The sequence below is a fragment of the Schistocerca piceifrons genome, chromosome 1, assembly GCF_021461385.2.
Source record: "Schistocerca piceifrons isolate TAMUIC-IGC-003096 chromosome 1, iqSchPice1.1, whole genome shotgun sequence".
In the NCBI taxonomy this organism is placed as follows: Eukaryota; Metazoa; Arthropoda; class Insecta; order Orthoptera; family Acrididae; genus Schistocerca; species Schistocerca piceifrons.
Window position 1 is genome coordinate 891,171,582 of NC_060138.1, and position 13,875 is coordinate 891,185,456.

A 13,875-nucleotide genomic window follows, 5' to 3' on the forward strand; every position below is an offset into this window, starting at 1 on the left:
TTGTTCACACTTGCGTCAAGTTTTCAAGACAGCACTCACATGATTTCAAGAGTGCAGCTATCTGCGCGTCATCCAGAAACAGATACCTGGACATTCTTTCAACTTTTTCAGCTTTCGTAATGACGTATTCCAAGAACGACGGATAAGCGTTATCTAACCAGCCCTTCGCCGAACGATCACGAAGTAGCGATTCAAAACACTTCAGACGGGAGATACGGCTGCTGTAGCGCCACTTCCATATCGACAATGCGTACTTCAGACTTTACCGCGAGGATTCAATACCATTTTCATTGCACTTTGTAACCGAATGCTACGAAAAAATGCACTTGCAAGTGGCCAGAAAGAATATGGACTTAGACCAGGACGGGCCCTTAATCAGGAAGAACTCAAATCTTAGGGTAACCTTTTATAACTGCTCCTTGGAGTCGCCCTCGAACCATGTCTCATCGTACATACATGCTCTGAGCATAATTTCGATTATCATCGGCAACATTTACAGCGCTCTGGAATAGTTTGACGCAGTAAACAACATACAGCTAACAGGCAGTTGCAAACGACGTGGTCCACCGTTGGACTGCGGCAATTGCTTGTGTGTGTTTATAGGATTATCTGCAGCAAATCTGTTAAATACACTGCCGTCTCCCGGAGCTGTTTAAAGCGCTGTACATTATCTTAAGACACTAAAATTCTCCCAGAGGGTGGAGGAAATCAGAGGAAAGAGTGAACGTTTACTGAATGTGATGGAGTCTAATTGTCTCCGACAAGTCACTAATCGATGCAGCAGCAAGCATTCTGGTTTCCTCACACATATCCGCACACATGCAGTGACGTGTCGAAGGTCGGTAATGGACCAAGATATATGAATGCGGACCTCTGCCTATGTAGTGGTAATTTAACAGACACGTCGCATACAAATTGGTCGCATCATTTCATGCGACAGAGGTAGCTTGTTCTCTTTATTTTTGCTCGGTCTTTCACCACCTGTCGAAGAGACCATTTCTAAGAAACCCTATCAAATGGACCGAAGTCAGTGGTTCTCTCAGCTTTTCACGCTGTAGCCAGTTACGATAGTCTTCAATAAAATGTACGATCCGGGAACTTGTATTTCTAGTTATATGTGCTACATTTTTAGTTGTTGATCTATAAACTTAACCTATGACAATAATGGTACCCTGAGTAGGTCTGCTTCGTTATTTACAGAATAATTTATGAGAAGCCATCGCATTGTGGAAATGATGTGGTAGCTGTTATTATCTCATAAGATGCTGTCAATGAATGATCGTGTACGGAGATGACATTCCGTAAAGTAACACCACTGGAAATATTCCGAAACGCTAAAAAGAAAAAGAGATATACAGGATGTTCCGCAATTTATGTTAACACATTTCTAGAGGTTGTAGAGACTCAAAGTTATAGGCGCCGGCGCCGTAAATGATGTATACGTATACAGGGTGATTCCGTGATGGTGTTACACGCTTTCAAGAAGGGAGAAGGGTAAATGTATCAATTTGAGGTAAGGGTTCCTGTACCGGAAACAAACGAATCGACAGTTATAAGTGAAAACCGTTTTGATACATTTATCCGTCTGTATCACCCTTGGAAGGTTTTATCACCATCTCGGAATCACCCTGTATATAAAGGGTGAGTCAGGAGGAAAAGTACATGCTTTGAGATGCGATAGTATTAGTGATTCTGAACAAAAAATTTCATGTGGGCATAGGCCCTATTGCGAATGGTTTCCGAGACAGAACACGTTTAATATCACTTTTGTACGTTTTTCTTTAATAACTTGAAAACCGCACACTCCAACGAAAACGTGTCTCAGTACACAATTAAACTAAATTAAATTTGTTACGAAAAAAGATCCTATTTATTTTTGTCTACGACAACAGTTTGCGTTGAGAGATCGTGAGAATATTGAAAAACTCGCGCGACGCGCGTGCGCTGTGGCTTATGTGCTTTTTGTAGGCCACTTTGAGGTAGTTTTCCGACTTGATAGGCCACAAGCGTCCAGTATCAAAATGTTCGTCTCAACTTCCTCTATATTACTGTGGTATGTTGTACACAATGACAATGAATAATACAGAAAGTAAATATAAATATACATTAAAAGTGTTCTATCTCGGAAACCATTCGGAATAGGGCATATATCCACAACAAGTTTTTTTCTCAGAATCACTAATGCTACCACCCGGCAAAACACGTACCTTTCCTCCTGACTCACCCTGTGTATATATACATTTACATGCTCCGGTGCCTACAACTCTGACGCTACGTAGCGCCCTTGGATGACGTTTTCGGACAGAGGTTCCTATGTAAAACATGGTCTACTAAATCCGGTCTACAACTACTAGGAACATGAATTGGGAAACACCTTGTATGGCTGGACGCGTCACAAGCACATTAATTATTTGTGTAATGGCACCATGATGTCCAAGTTTGCTGTTAATCCGAAACATGGTACTACAGAAAGATGGCTGGACGTCAGCGCAACTGCACTTCCGTTTTTGTGTGAAACTCTACTCGAATAAAGCAAAACAAAAAGTGCACTGATCAGGCCAAACTACCGATATCCATACTAACTCCTATTCCAGGCAGTGTACAAGTAGTTAGTGCTTCGTCGCGCGTTACATATGGCTCACAGACGAGTTATGGAACCGCATTCCACATTCGCACTAGAAAAATTCTCCGACTGCTGTAATCGTTAACCGAGACTAGATGAGACTTTAATACTTTTAGGTCTCTCTCTTGTGCCACCGGGAATTTCTTCTTCGGCCTAATCGTGTCAACATATTGATATACGACAGTCAATGTGATTTACATAAGACCTCGATAAAGGCAGTGACAGTGACAGACAGCAGAATTTGCGATTGAGCTCCGACTTAAAAATCCATGCTTCATCAGTGAAAGCTTTAGCTGCGACTATCAAACTGTTCTTAAGCGCAGGACTTTACAGCAGAGTTAAGTTTATCTAACCTGATACTGGCAAGTAAGGCTAAAGCAATGAAATTACAAGGGGTTCCTTTTTCCCTTCAACACTGCTCTCTTTGTGATGAAATCCATAGATAAATAACATCATATATTAGAAAATAAGTTTTAGACGGTGAAAATCTGAACGCCTGTAAGAAAAATACTAATGGAAAAAAAAAACAAACACAAAGAAACAAGAGGAAAAAACACTAGACGCCACCTTATTCGTCTTGCCGTCAACAAACAGGAAGCGGTTTTACTCTGAGTAGGATTTTTCTGTCTTACTCCTGCACTTCACTATGCGGTTCGCAGGAAAACGCATTTTGTAACCACTCGGCCATGCGTGAGTCGGGGCGTCCAGGACCCTAACATCGCCGCTAGCAGTCACGCGACACTACTGTCCCCCTTGTGTATTGTTTACATCAGTCTTTCTTGGAAACAATTAGGCTAGCATTTTTTTCCCTCAACTGAACGCCATCTGCTTCTAAACGCCGCGCCTAGAGACATCACTTCCAGCGACGTCTCTCAACGCAACTCTTGTACTGGATCTAAGATCTAATGTACCTTCATACAGTCTACCTCACAAGCACTGCTTTTCTGCCAGCGTACTGTCTCATGGTTCCAGGCTTCAATGCCTCCCAAAGTCTACAGATTTCAAAATAGGAAAATTCCTAACTGGCGTGCCAGACTTACATTCCGTAAAAACGTGTTTAAGTATTTTTCAGGCAGAGACTGCATACATTACGTGATAACTGACGACCAGGTCACGGTATACCGCTGATAGTTCACCAATATCGCGCCAAACTGAAGACTACACGAAAGTTGGTACACGAACCTGAAGTTTCACGTCTCGATGATGGGCAGCAGTTACAAAAGTAACAGCTCACTAGGGGAAAGTAGGAAGCAGGGGTCTGTTTTAATCCGTTTAAGGAACAAAACCCAACATTTGTCTGAAGTAGCTTACTGAAGACACGGGCAACGGACACCGGGATTGTCTGTCGGAGATAAGAACATTTTCCTTGTAGTGTCTTTAATCTTTCCAATAACACACTTCGTCTAATTTTAATAGGGAAGATGGACGTAATTTTCTTCATTTCCACAAAATTCTTCTAGCAGCCGGATCGCGTCGTTATGTGATAAAACATCACAGCCAGCTGAAATCTATGAAATGGACTTCAGCCGTGAAAACCTACGCCCATGTAATTTTCTTTAGTTTACTCGTAATACGGTCCGGCAACGACTAACTACTGTTTAAAATCCTTGCAGGAGCTTTACATATATTCATTCTCTCTCTCTCTCTCTCTCTCTCTCTCTCTCTCTCTCTCTCTCTCTCTCTCTCATATATTACACTGACGGTACGCGCCGCTATGTCGTACCCACACCTCTGACAAAAAGAGCGTTAAACTAACGTTTTAAGACGTCTAAATTTCAAAACAAGATCCGCCGTAGATCACAGTACCGGAATCTCTTTTTAGCACAACAAGCACTATATAGGGTATATACAGGGTGTATCACAATTAATGACGTAAACCCATACGGTTGAAAGTACACGATACTAGAAGCAAAAAAGTCTCTGTATACATAGGGCCGAAAATGCAACCTTAAGAGCTATGAGAAATTTTTCATCTTCGATACTGTGAAACAAATCTCTTCTAGTGCAAGTTCTCTGCTATCCATATTTTGGAAACTGGTAGTATGGACCAAAACAAGAAAATGAAGTCCAGTAAACTTGTGGTCTAAAATGCATTCCTTAAGAGATATGAGCACTTGTTCATCTTTGCTCCTTTGAAACACAGCTCTTCTAATGACCAAGTGCTCGTAACTTTTAAGGTATGCGTTTTAGAGCAGATGTTTGCTGGAATTTTTTTTTCTTATTTTGGTCCAAACTACCTCTTCCCAAAATATGGAAGGCAAAGAACGTGCAACATAAGAGATTTGTTTCACAATACCTAAGATGAAAAATTGATCGTAGCTCTCAGTGTATGCATTTTCGGCCCTATGTATACTGAGACCTTTTAGCTTCTAGTATCGTGTACTTTCAACTGCATGCGTTTACGCAATCAATTATGATACACCCTGTATGTGAAGTATCTATAACAGTGTCACTGCAGCTGTCGTGTGCTTCGTCAGTAGCGTGTTGTTAGGTGAAAATTGACCCTGGTTCACGATATAAGGGGAAGGCATTTCGGAAGAGGACTGTATGTTCACCGTTAGTTTAATGACTTCAGTAAAGCCATTAAGCTGCGTAGGGGACAGAGACCAGGTAGTCTTGCAACATGCAGCCCGAAGGGGCTGCTGCTACATTTGCGGTCTCTCTAGCGGAGATGGCTCTAATGGCATCTAGTGATAATATCGGTACAGTTACTCGCAGGCTGGCTGCAAGGCATCGCAGGGGAAAGACAGCAGGGAGTTCTTCAAACTAAGTGAACATCACAGTGTACCGCAAAAAATGTCGCGTTTTTCATCTAACAACACGATTCGTATCAAAATCCCGATTGGGTTGCAGTACAGTTACACATTTCCTTCAGTGTGTATATATACTGAAGAGAAGTGTGTGTGTGTGTGTGTGTGTGTGTGTGTGTGTAACTTTCCTGCAACTGAGTCGGGATACGTAAACAGGTTAGGTGAAACACGCGACAGTTTTTGCGCTGCACTGTGATGCTCAGTTGGTTTGGACCACGCTCTGCTCTCCTTCACCTACGATGCCTTGCAGCCAGCCTGCGAGTAACTGTACCGATATTATCAGCAGATGCCATTAGAGGCTAGCGAGACCGCAAATGCAGCAAGCAGCCCTTTCGGGCTTCATGGTGCTATAATACCTGGATTATGTTCTTTATGCAGTTTAATGGCTCTACTAAAGTCATTGCACTAACGGCGAACTTACACTACTCTTCCGAAATTCTGTCTCGTTAATTTTCACTTAATATTAGATCACACAATGATCGGACGACAGGTCAAGAGAAAGGTACACGATTCACATTAAATCTCCCATATTTACTCGTATTACAACGCAGGCTGAAGCACTCAGTACTGACGAAGTACATACACACAGTTACGGATGCATACTTTTCATAGAAATTTACGTGACAGGAGACTGTGCCCGATACCTCTGCCTATTCGAAATCAACATACATGCACATGTACTACAAGTCGGTGATTAAAATAATATTAAAGTCTCGATCTTTATGATACTACATTGTATTATGACCCTAACTGTTTATTTCTGATGCATGGACATCTTACTGCAATGTCCAGCTGTTAGATCAATGTCCGAAACGTTTTAATGGAACGAATAAACAATTTAAAAAAATGGGAGAGAGAAAAGATCTTGTTTAAAACCGTACCTTGCAAAAAGAAGTACGTATCATCAAAGGTAATAATCCCTACGATAGCAGCAAAAGACACTACTAAGTTTTATAAGGAGATGCCTTTGTTTTCATATGCCAAAATTGTTATAAACATGTACCTTAAGCCTTTAAGCATGCCAGCAAAGAGTTTGTATCCAAACCGGTGACTAATTTACGCTTTCCTCTCTTCTGTTTCACAGATCCGAACGAGACTGTGTACATGATCTGTGGTGTGCTAATTGCCATGGTCCTGGTGGCACTCATCATCGTGCTGCTAGCTCTGACCATCAGGTGAGTGCTGGAGCTGACAATATATACTAACGGAACATCAGTAGTTAGATGTACGCTCGATTCTTTTCCAGGGCAAATGGATGATCAGCTCTGCAGTTGCTGGCTAACGCTCTTTCCTAAAAACGCTACGCGGATTTAGAACCATCGACCATCCTTCGACGATCAGTTTCTTATCCGTATAATTTAGTTGTTTTCGTGCCTAGTTACTCGGTAAACATGCAAAATATGTTACTTAATTTCCACCGTCACCAGTGCTCGATAGGCGCCAGATACGTTTCCAGTGGGGCGGGGCGGCGTCGTGCCCTTGACATTAAACGCTCACGATAGCGCCATTGACGTCCCACAGAAGATGCGAAAGTCATACACAGCTTCCGATAGATTTCCAGCGGACTCAAGTTGTTTCTCGTGGCAGTTAATGCTTAACTGCCTATGGTGCAAGGGTCTACCAACATATCATCTTCTACTAACCTTCCCTGTTGATAAATCAGCAGTAAACAGAAACGAAATCGGTTACTGTACTTTGACATCGAAAATTCATAAAACAGAATGTATGTGCGTGGATAAGAGCGGGCGGGGCGACAGTCGGGGAGGAACCACCGGAGTATTACATATAATTTCATTGTTAAAAACCATTCAAGCTGTCGTCTTCAGGCCTTAAACTTCTTTTACTAAAAACAATGTTGAAGACCTGAAGATGACACCTAAGAGTGTGAAACCGGTTGTCTTAAATAAAAAATATTTTTTTGCGATCTTGGCTTTCGAATGGTTTTTAACAATTGAAACAGATCGCCCTTTAGTACTCTCATAATGAGAAAATTCAATATAATTTCACATTCTCTCCTTCTACGGAATGAACAACAGAGACTAAAAAAAAAGCGTAAATGAATGACTAGGAAGTGCATCGGTACTCACGCAGGAAAGTTGTGGCTATTGTAGGAGGCAATGTAGTGTTAGAATTTTTATTAAACAACGGCTATCGTAACGTTACCAGTAAGCTTTTTCTGTACAATGTCTCAGAGAACCCGTGTCACTCTTTCGGTCTGAATAAATTCTTATCACGACCAAACTCTAGACCAAAACTCAAATTTACGTACGTGGAAGTCCTGCGAATTAGTGGTTTCCATCATCGATCCGTTACACCTTACTACAATTTTTCATCTGCCCTATCTCCCTATCCTTACGCATGACTAATTCTGAACATGAACTGCACTAATTTCCGCTTAGGTTCATATCGACACCCCAAGGCCCGTAAGTGATCGAACTGCGCCCAGGGATATCACAATAAGGCTGTAGTTGAGCTCTGTGGTACAATATTACAATTTCTCTTATGTTCCCGATAGGAAGCTAGGTAACACACCTTACACACACAACTTCCTCCGTATACGTAAGTAAGAAACGCACGGCGAAATTGCCTGTATGCTGACATACAATTCACCCTGCTCAACCACAACAATATCAAAAATCGCTCTGAGTACTATGGGACTTAACATTTTAGGTCATCAGTCCCTTAGAACTCAGAACTGCTTAAACCTAACTAACCTAAGGACATCACACACATCCATGCCCGAGGCAGCATTCGAACCTGCGACCGTAGCAGTCCCGCGGTTCCGGACTGAAGCGCCTAGAACCGCACGGCCACCGCGGCCGGCACAACAATATCGCTAGTCAAGAGAAAAAGGACAGAACTGATGGTTTCTATAGCCTTGGCCACGTTGGCCGCTAGGTTTACCCGTGCGCTTTGTGTGTGTGTGTTATGGGAGGAGGAGGGGGGATGAGCGCTAATTACGTATTCATGCATCTTCCTGCAAAATTTTACGCAGGGCACGTGACGATATCGCACAGACTATGTAGGCCTACCAAGGACGTTGACGCGTTGATGTGCAGACTCGGCAGAGGAACCAGCTAACAACTCTGGCCTCTCCGACGTGCCCGATTTTTACATAAAGCTTGGTCTGCGAGTTGCGCTGTGCCCGGATCGCATCGGTTCGCCAGAAATAGACAGCTCCCTCCCCTGAGTCAGCTCCGCCCGCCGACAGACACCAGCGCAAATACACAGCGGCCACTGCACTTTCTGCCCGCGTCCGTACAGACGGTACGTTAGACTGTCGCCACTGCAACCAGAAGAGCCTGCTCTTCTGCCAACCTTAATAGTTACGTCTCTGGCCTTCAGTTTGCTGATAACTAAACTGTCCCAAAACTTTATAAAAGAATTTAACGTTTTCAAAAAGACACTGCTTAAAAGAAGCTTCAATCAATTAACCAGATTCTCCCTAAGCGTCTTAAGATTACCACTGCGAACCAATTATCTCACTGTAAGTCACTGAAACGTCATCGCAGACACACGGAAAGCTTGTCATCTACGCCGTGTAAATCAACATCTATCACTTTTTTCCAATTAATTCGTTACCGAACTTTGATTTTGTTGCGAAACACAGACACTCTCTTCAAAAGTACGGTTCAATACACTATTAAGTTTTCAAGACACTCCGCAGCATTTCTTGAAAATATTACCTCACTTCATAAATACATTCCAGCGTACTAAAAAGCAGATACGGCAATCGATAGACGCCTTGCAGCAAAAGCACGGTCGAAGAATAGTAGTGACAGATTCTGATAATGCAAGTACAGCAAATTTTATACGTTTAGAAGCGTACTGTCATTGTTCATAGCAGAAAGATGAAACTGTACAATTAACTGCACAAAGAGAAGCAAAAAACAGCATCACAAAAGTTCGAAGTTGTCGAGAGTCTCCACGTACGGCAATGCACCGCACATTGATTTGCTGTAGCTGAAAGTAAAATATATGCAAAGAAACCATCTAAATGTGTGGACGATAAGTTCGCGGAGGCACTGTGCAACTACTACTTTGCCGAAGCAACATTTTATTTCTTCAGGCTCTAACGTCTTTTCACATACTCTGGGGACAAATAAAACACCAGTTAATTGAGTATGAGATAATACGATTGTTGCAACGTAGTTGCACGGTCATTGCAAGGTTCTGACCCTGTAATTTCCAATGATTTTCAACTGGTGGAAAGACTGTAACAGGGCTCTTTCACCATATTGAGGGTAGATGAAAAGCTACTTGAAGGTTAAGTACAGACTCCTGTTTTGAATGACAGCCTCGTCGACTGCGAGACAGCTATGAGGAACAGATGACCCTCGAATGACACCTCAGGCCGACGATAAAGCACATAGGCCTGCGTCTTACAGAAAGTTCCTTTAGTTTCATATTGCCCTGGGGTGTTTAGACTGTGTACTACACATGCAGAAACGTAAAACAAAACCCATCCTATCCTAAACTTACCGAAGCACAACGCTTGCATCTTCTCAGCGCTGCTCGGTATACTGGTTGATAAAGTTCACAAATGTTTTTGTTTCTCCATGATGTTCCCACCTTTTACTCCGGATAGAAGTCGAGATGATCGACACTTTGACACAGTACTAAAAACGCTATTTCCATCCATCGGCAGCAACAGCTCCTTGACATAACTACTGATCGACAATTGTAGCGAGCGACTCGCTGAGCGTGCATACCGAAATCTCCGGCAGGAAGTTTCCCGCGGGCCTCACGGGGAACACCTCGCAGGCGTCACAAGTTCGGCGAAGGCGCCGCCGCCTGTTACGTCACCACTTACACGCCTGTTTCTTCATCTGCGCAACGGACGCCGATACACAGAGGACACATTTGCGCCACGATCCCAATGTTTGTACACACCGACGCACGAAAAAGTACCCCAGTCTTGTTGTGACGTCGCTGCCCGCTCCCAGACAAACCTAGCGTCTATCGTAACCAAGTTGATAATATCCAGTAATTTTGTAGAGTGAACTGGCGTGCAACGTCGGCACACAAGCTGTTCGATCAATCGGAACTTCTTTACGTATTCGGAGGAAGCCGATCCTGAAGAGTCTGTCGTAGGTTAACCTAGCTTTCATGGAACCGCTTTCTGCTGTCACTCCTACGATGCCTATAAATAGAAACACTGAGGCGGACAAACCTGAAAAGAAGACTCAAAAATAGTGGTATGTGACGACAGGTAATAGTGCGGAGGAAGAACTGTAACATGCTGAACTGTCAACGGATGCATGAAGGAGACCACTCATTCGAAGGTTGTCCGAACTTGGGTTTTGTGCTAGGGTTTCTCTGTCGTAAAGATTTATTTATCACGAAAGCGACATACTGGTGCCCAGAGGTACTGAAAAGGACCAAGTTTAATAGCAACATTTCGATAGCCGTTATCTGGTAAAGAAAACAGTAAACGCTGCCCTTGTAGATTGTAATCGCCAGACGTGTTACGGATATTTTTGGTATACGAGTTGTCTGCAGTGTTCATCACAAAACAGTCCTCGAGAAACTGACAATAGCTCCATATACGATTTCTTCACAGCCTTTAAATTACACCTTCCGCGGCTACTTAGTATTAATGCTGTTTGTATTAAATGATCGCTCTAGAATTCGGATTTCCCGTTCTCTAAAAGTTTTAAACGCAATAACGGCAAATTATTTGCCAATTTCAGTACTTCATAATACTGCGATTTTTCCACATTTCTACCACCCGGTCGACTTCCAGGTCCAATCCATAGCACAGTACTGTACGGACATGGCAGTTTGCGACGGTTATCTGCTGGACGGCGCGCCTATCAGGAGGCGCCTGTCTGCGATACTGTGAAACTCGCTCGACGACACTGCTTAGCGAGGTCGGCGACAGTTGTAGGACTCAGACCGCAACTGTTCACCTCTGTCAAAAAGGGAAAAAGAAATGCTTGGGGACAACATGAAATAATGTGCTGGCACGATTACTGCGCGTATGCAACCATCCATGTAAGCTACAGCCGTGCAGATGCGTTTGAACTGCCTGATACGAAGGCTGAGCGGCCAGATCGCCTCTCCTGGGACCAACAAGGCAACCGCGCGCGGAGATGGAACTATGGTTGGGTCTGCAGCGCTAATACCAAAAGCACCCTCTCACAGATGCTTCAACAGAAAATATAGCGCATTCCTACACTCGAGTCCCGTCAGTTCCGTATATTAAAAAAATTAAGAAACAAATGTTCCAGTACGCTTGAAATACTGCAGTGGACAGGCAAACTGAAACACTGGAGGTGGCATTTTCGTTACAAATCAAGCAGTCCTTCATCCAGCAGTAGGTGCAAATGACTGACGATGATGATATTCATTATAAGTTTTACGTATACGTTGGGTTCAAGAACTGCCTTAACACAAGGTAGAAGCTAAAGTTAAAAGAAGCACTAAGCTAAAATAAGTAGTTTAATGCCGATTTTCGACGTTACTGTGGTTTTCTGGGGATGGTCATATGATCCTTATTGCACTGTCAAAGCTACGAACACACAAATTTTTACAAAGATGTGATAAAAGAACTCAAAGTACACCGTCGAAGAATGTATAAAATAAATTTTATAAAAGATATCTGACAAAGATATTACACAGTGTAATAAAAGCCTAGTAGACACTTTACAATGTAGTACAGGTCTATGGAGTGTGATAGCTTTCCTCCAGCCTGACTTGCAATAATTATACCAATATTTCGAATCAAAAACTTGTAATTTCTCATACACGCAGTACATTGACAGACTTGGAAAGTCATGATAAATACACTCAAGAGATCCTAGGTCTAACCTGTGCGGAACTCTCAACTCACATGTAGTACGCACTACAGCAACGGCAACCTGTAACATCTCGTTCTATGTACGCGATTATGCATCTGTTCTTACTAACTGAAAATGATGATTTTATGTAAGGTTCTAGTTTACATGTGCGTAAACATTTACACCTTTCATAAATAAATACCAAAAAACCATTACTGGGTTAGAAAGTTAAAAATTATTACGAAACATTGCTAGTCACAGCATGAAGAAGCATTGGAGGTGACACTAGAAAACTGATTATGGAGCCTCGAAAGTCTGTACATACGATATTAAAACCTTTCTATTCGTCAGTTTAGAAGAAATCGCGTACTTCCCTTGCGCCAGTGACGCTGCTGCGCTTGTTTTTCCTCTGCGCAGTCTCGCTAGATAGAGGCTGGCCGCCCCCTCCACCGCTCCGCCAGCCAATGGGAGGCACGTGTCTGTGACGTCAGACCTCCGGTTTAAAACGAGTGCGGGACGGTGCTAGTAGTTTAGATGGGCCTCGCTCAACGGTTGTGAGCGCACGCCGCAGCTCGCCGTACGGTGTTTGCTGTTGTGTTGGCTCAGCCCAAGTCAGGTCTTAAGTGCTGTTGTTATTGTTCGGTCGTTGTTCGTCGTGTGAACCGTCAACAGTTGTAGATGCAACAGTGATTCGACGCCCGCGGTCTCGTCTCATTATAAACTAAACAGGCTAGGCACTGCCAGCCAGTTTACACTTTCGCGTGGTTCTAAATACCGCCAAGACGCCTTCTCAAAAGAGCACGTTAGCCAGCAAGCTGCTAGCTTTCATCCTGAAGCCCGGGAAGAAAATCGAGAAGATGATTGGACCAAACTCATCCGTTTCTACCTTGCGTCTGGCCCGCAGCAAACTGCGGAAGAGAGATGACAACCAGAGCCCGCCGCCGCGGCATCCTGTGGGCGTCGCAGCAGCAGCAGCAGCAGCAGCGACGACGACGACGACAACGACGACGCAGATAACAGCTGTGAATCACCTCAACTGCCAATCTGTCGCTACGGTGTCTGCCCAGGTGACAACTACCATCCTGCCGCCACCCGAGGCCTGCCCTGGGAGCACAGCAACGACAACAGTCTACCCTCCGCAGTTTCTGTGGCAATTTCCACCACCCTACTCGCTGTACAGCAACAACCAGGTAGATATGCAATTTTTGTAGCGTAGTCTTTAACAATGATGTTTCCGCGCTAGCGTGAGTGGGTGCAATACCGTATGTTGTTGGCCAGAGGCGGCTGTGTATAATGAATGCATAGCTGGGTGTTCCATGTCGCATTGTTTTACTGGTGAAGACAATTGTGGGAGTTCAGAAACGAATCGTTCAGTTATAAGTGATGTGAAAGTGTTATTGACATGGCTTTCGTAACCTGAATAGCCAATGTGAATTCAGTGTGATAGAAAATTACGTTATAAGTAACGTTTACCACGTTATGAAATCTGAAAGTGTGTTTTGCCACGAGGGAATGAATACTTTCATTAAGTACTGTGCTATTAGTATGTGAAGTATGCGCTCGAACAGCTGTTGGCCTACTCACGCTCGCTTGGATTATAGAATAGAATTACCGCATGATAAATGTAAACAAAAACAATCAGGTTTCTAAAGTAACGTAC

The 13,875-nt window shown here is 43.4% G+C and overlaps 2 protein-coding genes across 2 annotated transcripts in view; one reads left to right on the forward strand and one right to left on the reverse strand.

Moving 5' to 3' along the window:
- The window catches only part of LOC124716905, an 811,449-nt gene that overhangs the window by 796,366 nt on the left and 1,208 nt on the right, over positions 1-13,875 (forward strand). The window contains exons 4-5 of the mRNA XM_047243468.1: positions 6,518-6,608; positions 13,120-13,405. Of these exons, the coding sequence (XP_047099424.1) occupies positions 6,518-6,608; positions 13,120-13,405 (377 nt within the window). The remainder of the gene's footprint in view (positions 1-6,517; positions 6,609-13,119; positions 13,406-13,875) is intronic.
- Positions 1-13,875, reverse strand: part of LOC124716889 (PAX3- and PAX7-binding protein 1) — a 173,401-nt gene that overhangs the window by 86,622 nt on the left and 72,904 nt on the right. The window lies entirely within an intron of this gene.